Source organism: Atta colombica, unplaced genomic scaffold (assembly GCF_001594045.1).
Source record: "Atta colombica isolate Treedump-2 unplaced genomic scaffold, Acol1.0 scaffold100, whole genome shotgun sequence".
Classification (NCBI taxonomy): domain Eukaryota; kingdom Metazoa; phylum Arthropoda; class Insecta; order Hymenoptera; family Formicidae; genus Atta; species Atta colombica.
Window position 1 is genome coordinate 2,638,149 of NW_017259185.1, and position 17,700 is coordinate 2,655,848.

General features: G+C 31.8%; 1 protein-coding gene across 5 annotated transcripts in view; it reads right to left on the reverse strand.

Annotated features, from left to right (window-relative positions):
* LOC108686174 (very low-density lipoprotein receptor-like) overlaps positions 1 to 17,360 on the reverse strand; it is a 32,909-nt gene extending 15,549 nt beyond the window's left edge. For 3 of the 5 annotated variants that reach the window (XM_018191349.1, XM_018191315.1, XM_018191323.1), the window contains exons 1-2: positions 17,040 to 17,265; positions 10,929 to 11,054 (exon numbers count right to left, since the gene is read on the reverse strand). In XM_018191349.1, the coding sequence (XP_018046838.1) occupies positions 10,929 to 11,054; positions 17,040 to 17,118 (205 nt within the window). In that variant the 5' untranslated portion in view covers positions 17,119 to 17,265. Of the gene's footprint in view, positions 1 to 10,928; positions 11,055 to 17,039 lie in introns of all 5 variants that reach the window. The other 2 variants (XM_018191332.1, XM_018191341.1) reach the window with 2 other exon arrangements.
* Between the last annotated feature and the right edge of the window lie 340 nt (positions 17,361 to 17,700).

A 17,700-nucleotide genomic window follows, 5' to 3' on the forward strand; every position in this document is an offset into this window, starting at 1 on the left:
ATAGGATTAATATTAATAATTAGAAAATAATAGTAAATATCTATTAAAAAAAAATTTATCAAATATCTTGCTTTGAAATTTGGTATATTTATTATATTTCACGTGGATTAATAAGTGATAAAATCGTTCCTGCCGAACAATTATAAATTATCAAAAAGCTGACTAACACTTCGATTGTAGAAACATTCTGAGATATTTGCATCTAAAGTTTTCGGCACTGAATGAATGATGAATTGTCGTCGTTCAATGAATAATCAATATACGCTAAAATCAAATGCAATATTCAATACAGATTTATAGAATATTCAAATGGTGTATATACATGTCATAGGTCTCGACTGAATTCGTTAGTTCTTTTTGACAATACACATACATACACATGTGTTCTTCGTTTACTTATTTAAAAATTCATTGATAGAGAGATGCTATACAATTTTCCGTACACAATATATAAAAAAATATCGCGATTATGCGACAATTGAGAAAGTGCGAAGAATTTACGATTCACTGTAGCACATGCACGTACATATGCTATAAAATGTAAAGCACAGGCACGAAATATGTACGTCGTGTGTAGTCCGTTAAAAGGTGAGGTATATGATACGCGACCAGTTTTCTGTAAGAATCTTGTTCCATATTGCGATTCTGATTAAGAACAGTCGTATCATCATTCTCATCAGTCATTCTTTTTTCACGCGTTTGACTTTCTGTCCTGTGACTAGATCACATTCTATTAGCGATATCTCGGTCGTCGCGTGCTTATAAGATATATAATATTATCGCGAATCAATCGATTCGTTCCCGAGAATCCTATTCTTAATGCAATATTAAAATATCTTAATAAATAACGAGATTATTTATATTCAAACGCTGCTAACAATATCAATAGTTTTGACGTTATCCACGATAGGCGGCCATTTATTGCCGCAACATTGAAGCAATTCTTATCGAAGTTTAACAACAAAAAAAAAAGATACTGAGCTTGCAAATCATTAAAACCGATTTTCTCGTGTAAAAAAATTTATTTTATTTTTCCAACTTATTCTTTTTTCACGTAGAATTATTATCCTGTTATTTTGTGGCAGTTAAGAAGGACACCCTATATATACCGCAATGGCAAGAAGTTACGAACGGATTAATTGAAACTACATGTCGCGAGACTGCCCAATGTATTCATGCGAACTAATTTATTGGATTTCGTACTGCGCACACAGCGCGGCGTTTAAATTTAATATAACAGTGGAGAGAAGTCTAGCGCTTTCCAGCACCAGTATTTTCCGATCGATTACGCAACCGACTGATGAAAAAGTCCGATCCGATACTTTTCTTCTTGTAAAAAAAAAAGAGTCGAGCAGCATTTATATAATTCATCAAAAACCGGACACGTCCAGGTATAGTTCTTCGGCTTTGGTACAAAGTTGAAAGTTGCATAATAATGATTATAAAAGATGAATGAAAGACGATACTATTCTCATCGAGTTTTATTGGCCATATCCGAAATGCATTATATCTGATGAGAACGCGGAATATTTCGCGGACGGCTTCACAAGAGAAGAGAGTTAAACGCACAAATAATTAATTAATGAACGTTATGTAATTATTGTATCAAATTACGCGGTGGTTATTACGCCACGGGCTGTTGTCACATAATAATCCATACATTTCTGAGCAGGTAATATTAGATATTAACGATATATATGAAGATATTTATCATTTTCCAACATGTGCGCGCGCGCACATGTTACCTTCTTTTATTTAGACTTCTAAATAAATAATTCCGTACCTTTGCGTCGTGTGGAATAGAAACTTCTTGTTTAGCTCTTATCGCACATATCCGATTCATGAGGGAGCTGATTTGCATTGATTTGCATAGATTCGAGCGAAGTTACGAAGCTCCCAAGTAATCTTAAATATATAACGTTAACTTTCGAGAGATTTCGAGAACGAAATTGCTTAAATATTAAAATTCAAAAGTAAAATTCCCCTCAGTATCTTTCAATTATGAATTATATAAGATTTATATAACTTTATCACGAGCCAATATCACAGATATTCTGGTGTCATAGAAATTCTATCGGGAAAACCATTAGACCTTTTTTAGAAAATAAAATCGACATTTCTAAAAATTACTATTGATAAAATAACTAATTAGTCATTAAATATCTGCTTCAAAATATTGAATTTCTCCCCAGAAATATCTTCTTGTAAGATTGACATATCATCTTTCGCGGATATTGACTTGTAACACGGTTATATAGTATGATGCACGAAATGCATGCAGCTATCGATGTTACCTAGTAAGACAATCGAAAGGATGATTCTATTATGCAAAAATAAATCGAGAACGTGGAATAAAATTTTTTCGCGCGAAATTCCCTTTCCGAGAGAATCGAAAAATTTAAATTTTATTAAAACGCTACATGCAGTATCTCTCTCGTGAGTGTCATTTCACATGTTACCGATTCGCGAATAACGGAAAAACGTGAACGTTACACGTTCGCTATTCAACAACTTGAAAAGCTGATAGACCGAATAGTAATATACTCGGTACTATCGACGATTATGTGCATTATACATTCGCCACGAAATGCGTGGCGCTATACTTCCTGTGAATATTGCTTTTCACACGTGATCACGATCAATATCTGCTGCTCCGGGGCATTATTACACAGAAAAAAAACACAGCTAAAAATTTCACTGATTCAGCAAATTTACAGTCATAATATACAGACTGTCCATTTTCTATGTTAAAATAAAAAAAAAGTTGACAGCTGAATAACATTAGCGATTTGTTAAACAATCAAATCTTCTTAATTATCGATGTTGAATTCGCATAGTAAATTATAGGTTTGCTGTACCATCCAATTAATTTTTTTTCCGTGTACGATTATATCATACGAGTTTATATTTTATCTATCTTTCGCCTAATCGTCAGGAGCCAATTAATTTTATTGAGACTAATTGATCTCGAATTAAAAATATTACCATATCAATAACACATGAATTATCTTTGGCGTTTCGAAATCAACATATAAAAATATCATTGACAGACAGAGGACAATCAAGTGCAGTGTATTCCGGAAATGATGGGGAAGCACGCGTGCATGTATTATTTCTCATGAAATAACTGGGAATATGTTGCATATTCGTTTAATGTATACGTTCAACTAAAATTGGAAATTCAAAACTAAAACTTCTCTTATTATAATTTCACGATCGCTATACGTTATGTTAATTTGTATACGAATAATTAATCCGAGCGTTGTATTTTTGCATTGACGAATTTCGATTGTTGATAATTTCGAAAGAGTAAATGTCGGTTAGGCAGTTTCTGATTTCAATTTTGTAATTGTAAATTTGCAGAATATATATTTGTCAACAAAAATGCAATAAAAATGGATTCACTTGAGATAACACTGAACAATGATCAACAATTATCGCGAGATTTCCTTGCCGCTTCAGTGACGCAGACCAACCGATTGATTTCAATTGAGTTAGAAATCGTTAAGCACCAATTGATGTCTAAATGCGAAAGCATAGCACGAAGTTCGGAGACTCCCACGACAGAACCTGCTGAATTTTAAATATATTTTCTTAGAAAAGATAGAGATAAGACTTTCTTTTTTTCACATAAACAAACACTATAAAAATATAATATGTATATAAATATACATGTCTTATGAGATGTCAAAAGATTTACGGGTTTATCGCCGTGTCGTGATCCATTTCTATTTGTTAATGCCGGCATAGATCACGACACGGCGATAACCCATAAATCTTTTGGCACCTCTAAAAAAAGCATCCGTGAAAGCCTCAAAAATATTATACACGTCTTATGTCTATTTTAATGTAGATTAACTGTAGATTAACATCGGCAATGTTGGACTTTAAAGGACAGTCGATTTTTGAAAATTCTAGACAAATTTAAATGTTGTAAAAAATACTTAAAATATAATCCTTCTATATATAAGATAATGAAAGTTCGTTATTAAAGCTTTCACAAATATGTAAGAATTTTTTTATAAAATCCAAAACAATATAAAAATTTATACTAGAATTCTCGAAGACCCAAGTTGGCAAAGGATAAAAATTTCACATTGCCGATGGAGGGTTAATCTTGGTTCAACTACTTTTCATCTTTCTCTAATTCTTAGAACTAGAAAAAGATTCTTAGAACTAAAAAAAAAGTAAGTTGAATCCAGATTAAAGTTGTTCTACACTGAGGAAAATTCTATTGAATTCAATTTGACACAAATTTCTTATCCTAAAATTCCATACTTTTTCTCTAATATCTAGACAAAATTTCATCACTTTCCTCTAATGCTTTCAATTTAAAAATTTTTTTGTATTTTCATCTTAACTTAGGAACGATAAAATATTTTGTCGAAAGAATAATAATTTAACATATCAGTATAAATATTAATGTTGACGCTATTTGCATTTTTAATTATTAAGTTGGTACTGCATAAATGCAGTGATATATGCATATTTCTTTAAAGTCAAGAATTTTCTAGAAAATTTTGCAAAAAATTCCTTGATATTTCTCTGATTTCCAGTTTTATGATAACCTTGCTATTACAAACGAAATTTTATAAATCCTCATATATACATTGCAAAATTTCAAGGAAGCGATCAATGCGGCCGCCAAGTTAACGATCGTGCAAATCATGCGAGCCTATACACACTATGCCGCGACTGGCTTTCACCATAATTATATGGTGCGTTGGCAGTCGCGCCGTGCACCAGCCGAATCGACTCTCCTCGTCGTCTCGTTGACTGATGCAACCGACGCGGACCTTGCATTACAAAATGCATCGACCTTAAATGAACGGAGGCAGATTCAATGGAGGAAGACTCATGTGCGTCGTTGAAGCGAGGTTTGATTTATGTCACAGCTAATCCGGTTTTTTCTACATGATTTCTTAATTTTCTACAATTCGTATATAATATTCTTATTTATACTTATACGATTTATACGACTGTGTGTTTCTCTGCGATATCTTTATATATATATTATATATATATATTATATATTATATGTTACTTATATGTTTGTCTACTTATTTTTACTTTATTCTTTATTCCTATTCGCTTTGGACTGATAAGCTATGTTCATGTTATTCTCTCAAACAATGGGATTTTTGCAACTTTTTCCTTCATTCTGCTTCTGCAGCATATAAAGCTGCATTCATTTTTCGCTCTGTCAGTATTACATCATTAACTTGGATTCCCCATCATTACAAATAAAAATCGGACCTAGTAAAAAATTTAGTGCTAATTTATTGCTCTACACTAAAAAAATTTACTACATCTTAATAAATATTCTTTTAAATATTTATTAAATAAACATTTACTTATATTACTTATAAATAAATATGTTAACATTCAGTAAATGTTTACTTACAAATATTCAAAGACATATTTATTAAAATATAAATTAATAGACATAAATGTAAATTTTTTTCAGTGTAGATTTTGTTGCTCCAACCTTAGTTGTAGTAATAATAATAGTATATTTCACTACCATTCAATAGTATAATGTAGATCGTGGCTGATGCCCAGGTACTGCAATACTATAAGTAATCTGTTTTCTGTTCCTGCACTAGATTGCACTAGAATTCTCTTTCTCGTTTTCGACAAATATCAAACATATATCTATTTCACTTTAAGTTCCAAAAGTGTACATTAGTTCAGCCACAGACAAAACAGACCAAGGATTCACTGGATAAAAGAATGGAGCAAGAACCGCGACTCATTTGACGAAAGAGTTCAATATGAAAGAAGCACGAAACGAAGGAAAAAAAACCTTGGCGCCTGATGCAATATCGTTTGGACCTTGCGACCGTGTCGGAATAATGGCATTGCACCATGCCTTAAGTCATGGTAACCAAGATTAATTGATGAATCTACGATCTGTTTCGTTTAATTGCATCTGTACATTTACGGGATTGCCTTTCGTTGAAACAATTTAACGAAAAATCTTGAGCGACTAACATGAGATTAGCATTTCTGGAATAATTGATTTGCCTCTATCAATTCGTAAGACATTGATATACGTACTGTATGAAAATCTGTAGCTTTATTCTACTTCTCTCTACCAAGATTCATAACGAATCTCGTTCACGATTCTAATTGAAGATGAAATTTGATCATTTGAGGAAATGGTCCACTCGAAGGTCGAAACTGATTACCAGCTGTTGAAATGGTTCGGACAAGTGAGAGAAAATCAACAGAATAAGTGGGATTCGAGATATTGAGTCGAAATGACAATCGACACGCAAGAAACCGACTAAGAAAAAAAAAGAAAGGGAAAGAAGAAATAGTCGCCACATTGTAAAATCTGCGTGCAAAGTGCAAGCTCTGCGAATGTTCTGAGAAACGACAAAGGGCAATGTCAGTTTGGTTCGTTTGGCAGTTCTCATTCGTTTCTATTGCACTTTTTTGCTCGTTAGATGGCACTCTTTTTCCCTTGTAGTCTTTCTTTTCCTTTACCTTTTCTATCTTATTATTTCACGTCGTTGCGCTATCGTGCCGCAGTTTGTCTATTTAGTGGCTTATTTAGCCGTTTGTTTATTTGCGTTCCCGCGGCCTGTGGAACCAATTTATACGAATGCAAGAGAGGGAATCTTTCTACGGAAAATTAAACGCTCTACAAAACTACAATTACGTTATATTATGAAGAGCATGGTGTAAAACTACACAATGGAACTAATTTGAGAAATATAACTAGAAAAAAAAGAAATGCGAAAATGCCGTGTCACGATGTATACGCGATGTTAAGAGAGTGATTGGCAATAGATAGCTACATTTATTGATAATGAGTGTCAGAAATATTCTTTGAAAATTCATAACGTCGAAAAAATAATTATTTTTTTACGTTAATATTAAGATATACAATAATTATATATTAAATATTAAATTTTAATGTACATTAAAATGTTAATTAAATTTTATGTACGTAAAACTATATTAATATATATTAAAAATTAAATATTAAATTATATGAAATAAATTATATGAAATTACATATTAATAAAAAATATATAATTACATATTAAATATTACAAAAATAATATTACATCAATTATATGAATATTATTTTTGAAAATATCTTTCAAACATTTCATATATTACTTTCGATATTTCTCTCGTTATTCAAGATTTTCTAAACTAAATTTTAAGTAGTTCAATGATTTAATGGACAAATAAGATAAACACGAGCATACGCCGCAATTTTGTTTTCTCTAATAGGGCAGAGCAGATTAGATCACTCTGTCTGATGCAAGATTAACAAGAAGCTACATCTTGCCCGTACCTATTCTCGAAAAAACCGACAAGGACGACGAGTTTTTATTACAGTATTTTTGTGGAATTGTACGTGTCGGGTCTATAATCACACATTCATAAAATTATGGCGATTACTGTTCTTTGCCCTTGTCTGCTTTTCTTTTTATCACGAGGCGCCAGACTAGTACAAGGAAAAGCAAGAAATTGCTGCGTTGTAAGCTTCAGATTTTCTTGTTATATGCACGTACCATGTATGTTATCAAGCAAATATTCATGTTCTGCTGTATATATATATATATATATATATATATATACTATCAAGCAAATATTCATGATGCAAACTCAAAGTCGAGTTATAATCATATCGCGGTGAAACGCATTCCTCAATCACTCCTATTAGAATACACAGATAAACTATGTAGGATGTTCGAAAATAATTACATATACTGCATACAGCGATATTATTCATTTTAGTATTTGTATTCTCACAAAAACAGTACTCAAATGATTGGGAAAGCGCCAAAACAAGAAGAGATCATCATTATTAATCGAGAAATATACTGCACTTATGAAATTTCATACAATTTCTGAAAATTAAAGGCTATTCGTAAAGCTATCGTAAATTTTGCTCAACGAATCAATGAGTATTTATATATCATATCTAGAAATAATAGATCAACGAAGATACTTTCTTTCATGATTGCAAATCGCAAAGAAACAATTACATGAAACTCAATTATTCATGACTATGCTTATCCACGAAAAAAATATCGTCAAAATAAGAGTAAGGTTAATATTTCATTTGCCGTAGGACAAATTTTTCAAGTGTGTTAATTAGCTGTAAGATAGAAAATTTCTGGAAACTCAAGAACTTCTTTATTCTGTAGCCAATTAATACATTTGAAAATTTTATTGAAAATTTTTTACTACAAATGAATTATTAGTCTAAAGACGGCTTCAGTGGCCAATGTATACACATTTGCTAAATATTGGCTCACATTCATACATATAATATAATGTGTAATTATATTTGTGATCTATATTTATTTACGTTTTTTTTATTGTAAAAGATCTTTTATTTCAAGTAATTGCTTTTTAAACGTATTATAATTTTTAAAATTTAATTTTGTTTTTTATTTCAATAATATTATAGAAAATTTCTTTCTATTTAGTCTTTTAATGTCTAATGTATTAATAAGCGAGTTTTTATTAAAATTTAGTTTTAAGCAAGGATAATATTGATCCAAATAGAACAGCAAAATAATAAGATCAAAATGACGTGGGATTGGTTGAATCCCATAAAATGAGTTGGGATTGATTGACTTTAGTAATGAAATTTGCAGCTATTTTGATATCATTTATTTAATAAAGTACTTTACTTAGGAGTTATCTCAGATGTACTGTCCAAGAAAATTTCAGAAACTTAATACGCAGATTTCTGACACAAATTAATTCAGACATATTTAGGAATAAAATCCTAAAATTTTTAGGTTCATTTTCTCTAAGAAAATATCACCGTAATAATTTGCATGTATGTGTATGTGTGTACAATATTTGTTAATGACTGCGTTCAGCAGAAAAAGCAGCTTTACACTATTGTAAGATTCTTTAATATAATTGGTACTTGCCTTTATTTCTTCCCAGATCTACAAACCAATCCTATTAAAGAATCTTGTAACTATTGCAAAATTGCTTTTGCTACCAAATAGCCAATGTTAGCGTAATATTGGCCGTGTCATCTGGAGCCGCCTTAAAATTGCCAAGAATCATGTAGATCAATACAAAGTGTCTACAGTAAGATAAATCAGGCGCAATAAATGCGTCAATGAGATTTGCATAATTTTGGACGAATCTTTGGACGATGTCGTTTGCGCAACTTCCTCCTTGTGACAGATAAACAATCGATATAACATCAAGCGAAAAGAAATGTAAAAAATGAGAATATAAATCAATGGAAAGACATAATTCAAGTTTTGATTAAAATTTCATAAATTCAACATTAATCATGCAAGACATTTTGCGAAATTATTTTAGATACACTGAAAAAAAATACAAAATTTTAATAAATATTTATTTAAATAGTTCTAAAAATATAAATATTTACTAAATATTTATATTTAGTAAAACCTATATAAAAAAAAAACCTATATTTATTTGATATAATCAATTAATTTCATTTAATTATCATTCTTTTATTGAATAAATATTTATTTATTGTAAGTAAATGTTTACTTAATATTATTCAAAGAAATTAAGATTTGTAATGCATTAAGATCAGTAAATTATTTGCAGTGTACCGAATCCGCATAAATAACGTAGTGTCATCATATCGTATTATTATAATTATTAAGCATTATTATGAAAGTCGATTGGGATGCAATCTGTTTGGTGTACAGTGCCTCGTAAACAAATCCCCCAAGTACGATCGATCGAACATTGCAGAGCCAAAGTTCGCTATGGCTTTAAATCGCAGTCGTGAAAATTAGATCGACATTTCATTGAGACATCCATTCGAGATCAGTAAAACAGAGCAAATGCGCAGACGGCTTATTTATCAACAGATCTTTATTTAATTAACGAATACATTTGCATGCGCGCGTATGCAGTCGTTTGCGTATACGTACACTTTCACAGTAGTACAGCGCGAAACTTCCGAAACATCTTATCATATTTCCTCTTTGCGTCACTCTTACGCACGCAATTATACTTGGGATGTTACTTCTATACTGGCGTAAAACCAAGTTGTAAATAACGCGAGGTGAAAATCATAAATATTTAAGTATTCGTGAAAATTACATATTATTAAAAAATATATATAAAAAAAATTCTCGAATAAAAACAAAATGATTTATTATTTAATTCCATTCTTGGATCTCAAAATAAAATTATTAAAAAGTTCTCTCTCTCTCTCTCTCTCTCTCTCTCTCTCTCTCTCTCTCTCTCCAACGTAAATAATTTCATAAAACTTCGATTTGGTGACATTCGCTTAAGAATAAATGTGGAATAAAAAAAATAATTTTGAAACATGCATAATTATGAGAATTGAAAACGAAAGAAAAAATTCTACGCATAAACTGTTAATATATTAATAATATAAATATTTAATTATAAATATTAAAAATTTCAACACAAATCTGAGGTTACATTTTATCACAAAAAATTTCTTCAACAAAAAAATAAAATGAATTATTTATTAAGACCATATATGTGACTACACATAAAAATTTAAAGTCTATAATGACTATAAAAATAAAATGATTATTTTATTCCATTCTCTGATTTCAAAGTAATTATTAAAAATTCTCTCTACAACTTTATTAAAATAAGTCCGTAAAACTCCGATTTGGCGTTCGTTCAAAAGCGAATGTAGAGTTGAAAAAATAATTTTGAAACGTGTATAATTATGAGGATTGAAAAATTTTTTAAATTCCACGCATAAATGACTAATTCAATCACGCAATACTAATACCTATTTATTATGTAAAATGATGTGTCCGTTTTGGACACAGAAGTTACATATGCGAATTTGACGCGTCAAAGAGTTGCACAAATTTACGCTTGACGGTATAGATCACGCGCGATGTCATCGTTGTTATGTATATTAATTTGACGTATTTTGTATAATTCTGCGCGTGACTTACTTTTGCATTCCTCCGGGCTTTCGTCGGAATTGTCAGTACAATCGTCCGATTTGTCACAGACCCACGAGATTGGTATGCATCTGCCATTGGCACATCGGAACTGCCTCAAAGGACAAGCTGTCTGACCTGAGAAATAAAGGAAAAAAAATTCACTGAGAAAAACTCAACGGCTAGTTAAAACAACTTAACAAGCAACACAAAGAAATATATAACAAAGAATGTAAGGAACTTAAGCATTCATGAAATCGATCAATCGTTATTTTTAATTAAAAAATTAACTTAATTTTGTTCAAAAATTAATATTTTATTATAATATTCGATCGCTCGATTCATTTGCTTAAATCGCTTGTCGCTTTTCGACATTTTTTTTTGTCTTGCGAAGCTTGCTAATCTCATAAATAAATAAATTGATATAACGCCAAGATTTGTAATGAGTTATAATTAGAATAACTTGCCGTTAGAAGACTACTACGGATGCAAGCGCGACACGTGCCTCGTTTTAACATAAACGCAGCAGTAATAAAATCAAACATAATCTGTCGTAGCTCATTTGTATCAATTGTCGTCACTGTCGACAAGGTCTATCTCACTATCTCACAATTCTCACTAATAGTAGAAAGATATTCATTTCTATCTAACATGTTCATTGAATAAATCAAGTGTAATTTTACTCTTACATATTATTTATTTGTTACAACAATTACGCAACTAAAAAAACCAAAGTTTTTTTTTAGAAAATAGAATTTAAATGTTTTAAATCGTTAAAATTTATCGTTAAAATTTTATAACACTATTAATTTTTATTATTGGTACTACTATAGATAATTAGATTGTATTTCTTTGTATTTCTTTCCTTTAAAATATTTGGTTAAATAATAATGACTATTCTTTTTTATTATTTTTTTTTAATAAACAACTTTATAAACACTTTGTGAGAATGTTTGAATATATATGTAACAATCATTTAATAATATCTTTATTATAAAATTAATGAAAATTAATTCGAGACATGAATGACTCATCGAGTGTGGTAGATAAGGAATCGAAAAATCATCGTACTAAGTATAAATACAATTTTAATGTAATTAACTGATTGTATATAATTATAATCAGAAGAAGAATACAATTATGTTTTTTTTTTAGTATTTTTAGTATTTTTTCTTTTTTTCTTGTTTCCATTCTTTCTTTACAAACAACTAAAAAACATTGAAAATTTTTAAGTTATTGACTGCATTCAGCAGACAAAGCAACTTTGCAATTGTCGTAACATTCTTTAATACGATTGTTTTGCCCTTAGTTCCTCATTAGCTTTAAATGTATAAACCAATCATATTAAAGAATCTACAACAGTTGCAAAGCTGCTTTTTATGTTAAATGCTGCCATTGCAGCAAATGAACAAATAATGCAATATCATTATTCAATTATTCATATGAATCTATTATTGTGTACGTTTTTTCATATAATGTTATGATATACGTTTTTTTATATAACGTTATGATTTATGTGAAAGATTATCTATTATTATATTTTTTTATACCAATACGTTTTAGCGTTATTTAATAGTTTTACTTTCGTTACTATTAACATGTGATTTGTTCTTATAACAGGCACGCTGGAAAATATTATTTAATGATCGCAGAACGCGAGTTTCCTATAAAAGATATCAGGTATCTTGCGGTGATACCGACCAACGGATCTGAAATAGCACGAACGGTACACGGCAGTAATCCAAGCTGAATCCAGACAATCTGAGATCAAAGTTTTTGCGAATTCACATACGATCTGCGCATTGATCCGCAGAATACCTTAACAACTCCCGGTGGGAATCGCCGACACAGATTTATCACGTGGAACGTGCGCTCCGGCTATTTCCACTACGTTTTGTGCTGCCTCAAGAATTCTTCGGTGAAATTATCGGATGCTAATAAGCTGCTGGAAATCAGGACGCACATTATAGGATCGCTAGTTACAACGAAACCAATGCTGCGGCTATTAACTAACGGCCAAGATTCTGTCAACTTATAGTACTGGGCCATCTGAATGACTGGATAAAATGACTAGGTCAGTACTGAGTCCAAGTTATTATCCAGTACTTAGTCAGAACTGCGCCAGTAATTGAACTTGCGGCAACCAGTAATAGCCCAGCATTAAGCCGATTGTAAAATCCTATATAGGATGCGAACATCAGAGCAAATGTGCAAGGGCGATCAAAATCGATCAAATAAACGTTCACGATCAACGGAGTTCTATCTTGCTGACTTGTGTGGCGCTTGGATTTGCTGGAATCATTACGCCCGCATATCTGTAATTATACAGTATGTGCGTGCCTTAATTCTCTCGGCTGTACATTACTCAAACATATTTCACGAATATGCTGGATTCAGCATTCTTTATATTCGTGGAATAATTCTATGGGTTCTAGCGAAAGCTAGGAACGCAGGCAGGAAAGTAGTGCAATTTTATCGACAAATTTTCTTGTTCGAAACAATTTTCCTTCGTTCGAAACTCCAACAACTTCAGTGAATTAAACGGCGAATTAAAAGCCTTAATCAGGAAAAATCGAGAGAAAATTTTACTTCATTAGATTCAGCAGCAATTTTTGCTTTTTGCGAAATATGCAATTTAATTTTTATTTCTATTCATGTGCGGTTTATGTGAATGAAAGATTAGCTTGTAAACTCGTTTCAATATCCAAAAATATTACTCATAAATCATCTTTATCAGATAAATTTAAATTCATTAAAAGGACGGATAAATTAATCTCTTTGAATTGTCAGAATAATCGCAAATGAGATAGAAAAGCATGTGTGCACGGAGTCTTTTTCTTTCCTTTATTTTTTCTCTTTTTTTTTGTAAAACTCACGATATTCTTAATCTTTAACCTATTTATATAAACATTTATATAAACACGTGCGTATTTAATAAGCAAAAATATAAATGCTCAAATGTAAACAAATTAAATATTATTACGTAAAAAAAAAGTTTCAAAAAATCTACGAGTCTAATAATTAATGCCATCAATATGTATTAATCTCAATTCGAATTTATTTTTCATTTATTTCTAATTTTTGGATTTAGACAAATATAAAAAATATGTAAGTTGAAAAGATTAAATTAAGTTAATCCATCTATATTGTTGAAAATGGAGATAAAATGGAAAATTTTGACTCCCTCCGAAAAGATCGGTTTTGCTGAAATTTTAGTCAATTACAAATCTATAATAATAATAATTTTATCGAATCATAAAAATAATTAGCAGCACAAATTAGTTGCTACAATTTTTTACAGTACTGTTTATCATGCTTGAAATTTTTACAAAATTATTTTAATAATTCAACAAAATTATTTTCAAATCTATTTTATGTTAAATTTTTAAACACTTTAGCAAAACCGTGCTTATATATCATATATTCTTTTCGTGCTTGTATATCAAACTAATAAGACAGTAAGACGATCTTTTAATTATATGTGTCGCGTATAAGAAATGTTACAAACTAGAACTAGCTTTTATCTCTGACAAGTCAATTTCAGAGAACTCAGATTTTTTTCAAATTTTTTTATAGTTACATCTTAATATTAAAATAACAAATCTATCTATAAATATGGACTATTATAAAATCTTTCAATTAAACATTTTTTTTTTATACAAATACCCGATTTTACAAATGTTTATATTTCTTAAGAATTAATCTACATCTGATCTACATCTTTGAGATGAATTTACATCTTTTTTGAAACTGACCTAAAGTAGAATACTAAAATAATAGTAACATTTAAGAAACGATTCCACATGCAAAAAATTTTATACTATTTTAAGTATGTAAAATCGAGTATTTATGTAAAATAACTTTTTTTTAATTGAAAGATTTAAAAGTTAAAATTAATGCCAGATTTCTTCATACTTTGACGTAAGAAACTAAAAAAAATTTTAAAAAAATCGACGTTTCCTGAGGTTTATCTTAAGGAAATTAATTTTTTAATACGTGTCCAAACTAAACATTGTTTACTCGTTATTTTGGACATTGTGTGCAGAAATCATTATATAAAGAAATCAAAACAAAACGTTAAGTGAATATCACTTTACTCCATTTTTTCTCTCAATGATGTTAATATTCCATTTTTGTGTACATATATATATATATATATCAGAAACGGAACATACACAGTCGCTCAATGAAAAACAAGTATATGCGACTATTAACAAAACGGGACGACGTCGTGTGGATCGTGCCTATCGGGCTTATATAATATGCGACTTCGCATCAGCTGAATCGAACATCTCGGCCGTGGCGTCTTTTTCGGGGGCTCGTCCCTCCGCGATCTAGAGAGATGCTGCGAACGATTGGCCGTGACAGAACGAGAACACGTGAAGATCGCGACACACTTATCACTTATTCCAATACGAACCAGTCATATTGAAAATAATCTAATGTCCGTTTCTACGAATATATTTTAATCTTGGTTCAACTAACTCTTCATCTCTTTCTAGAATCAGAAAAAGATGAACCGAGATTAAAGTTCCTAAAGGTGTTGAACCGAGTTAAGAGAAAGTCAAAATAACTTTATTTTGACATCATAAAAGTTAAAAATGATGAATTTTTTATTTACAAAATTTAACGTCAAATAAAATCAATAAAAATCAAAATGACTTTATTTTGCTTAAAGTCAAATTTGGTAATAAAAAAAATCATCATTTTGATTTTTTCTTGACTTTGTGTATTCCTTGAGATTGATAGAAACGGATATGTATCTATCTAAACAAAGTCCAAAATCGAAACGTCTTTCACGAGACAAGAGACGTTTTTCATGACCGTTTCTATCCTCCTAAAAATTTAATCAAAATGTAGTAAGATTTTTTTCTGATTAATGATGCTGAAGTTCTTGTGTTGATATTTAAAAAGAGATCTATTTATCTAAAATCATTATCAAATTAATTACAAAATAAATATTAATTATATATTCTTCATGACAAAATCAATCGTAACGTTTTGGTTAATCTTCTAATCCTCCTCAGCGATAAAAATTAATTACATAATACATACTTTAAAATTAAGATAAGATACATTATTGTCTGCTTCCAAGGTAGACAACATCATCTCCTGCAGAAGACATAGGTTTCATCAGTCAAAAGAGAAAAGAAGAAATGGTTTCAAAGTATTGAATATCTATGGAAACGGCAACAGATGTGCACAAACCACTAATGTAGATTAACTTTAATCTTGGTTTAACTTACTTTCTATCTTTTTCTAAGTTTTAAGAAAAAATTCAGATTAAAATTAATCTTTAGTAAAAATGGATATTGGATGTCTTTTAGAATGATAAAATTGTCTTATAAAATGTGTTCCGTATCGACATCTCGATTTTGGATTGTAGTTGTCTGGATAATTTCGATTGACATTTAAACTTTCGAGATGCAGACATAACATTACTAATTTCTGCAAATTTGATATAACAGTTATTTTTCAAAATTGGATTTACACGTCAAGTGTATTCGATATTCGAGATGAAAGTAGAAATTTCGGAGATGGACTCGGGATGAGAGAAACGGCCGCCATGAAATCCCCTCTCGCGTCCTTGCCGGTGTTTTTTAAAGGTTTCGCAAGGATTTCATCTCTCTTTCAAAATAATACGTGATTTCACAGTGCAATTAATCTCTGACACGCGTCTCGCATTAATGTTGACAGTGCGATGACGTTGACAATAGCGGTGCGTACAACTACGATTGTAAATAAATCGATTGTCTCCTCCCGATATCTAGCGACGACCAATAACGCGGGATAAATAATCCGTCCTCGAGACAGAGAGAAAGAACGCTATGTCAAAATCCACGGATCTCTCATTGACGCGTCTCTCGAAAGGGGGAGGGCAGTAGCGCAAAGATGAAATTGATGAAAATTTCATTGAAAATGTCAGGACGTTATCCGGGGAGAAACGAGCATGAGACAAAAGACGGCAAGGATGCAGCTGGGTGTATACGAGCCAAGGCATCGAGGACCAGCTTTCCCCTCCCTCCCCGCTTCCCACTCCCCCATTCCGCGCGCACCTCTTTCGCTCGCTGTCGCTATCGCTCCGACACGAAAATGTTCTAACAAAAAAAGGTGCGGACTTACTGTCAGTCGAGAAGGCGTCCGCGGCTGCCAGCACGGCCAGCGCGACGAGCAGCAGCATACCATGGGATTCTTGCCCCATAACAACCCTCTTTCTTCTCACGTCGTGTCCTTCGTCGCCTCCGTTCCACCACACTGTGTCACGGCGAACCACCACCACCCAACGGCAGCGGGCACCACCACCGTTGCCAACCTCTCCGCGATGCTTCCTACCGCGACAGTTTCTTCTCCCCGCCTCTCTCGTTTCACCCCAGCTGGCTTTCTCTCTCGCTCTTCTTCTCTTCTTCTCTTTCCTCTTACGAATATCGATCAACAACAATAACAATAACAATGCCCTCTGCTATCAGATGGAATATCTGCTGCAGCGATGATCACTGACGGAGCTTCCTCGCAAGACCACGCGGTCCAGCCACTGTTCGGCATCGGAGTCTTCTCAAAACATGTTAATCGGACGTCTCTCTCTTTCTCTCTCTCTCTCTCTCTCTCTCTCTCTCTCTCTCTCTCTCTCTTATTAACGGCGCAACACTCGCCGCCCTCGTTGCTCCCGTCCTTTTTTACCTGTCTTTTAATCTCCTCCTCGCGGTTACTTGCTATAGAAAAAATACACTCCACGAAGTGGTGAGACCGACCGGCCCGCCCCGTATGCGGCCACCTCTGTCATCCG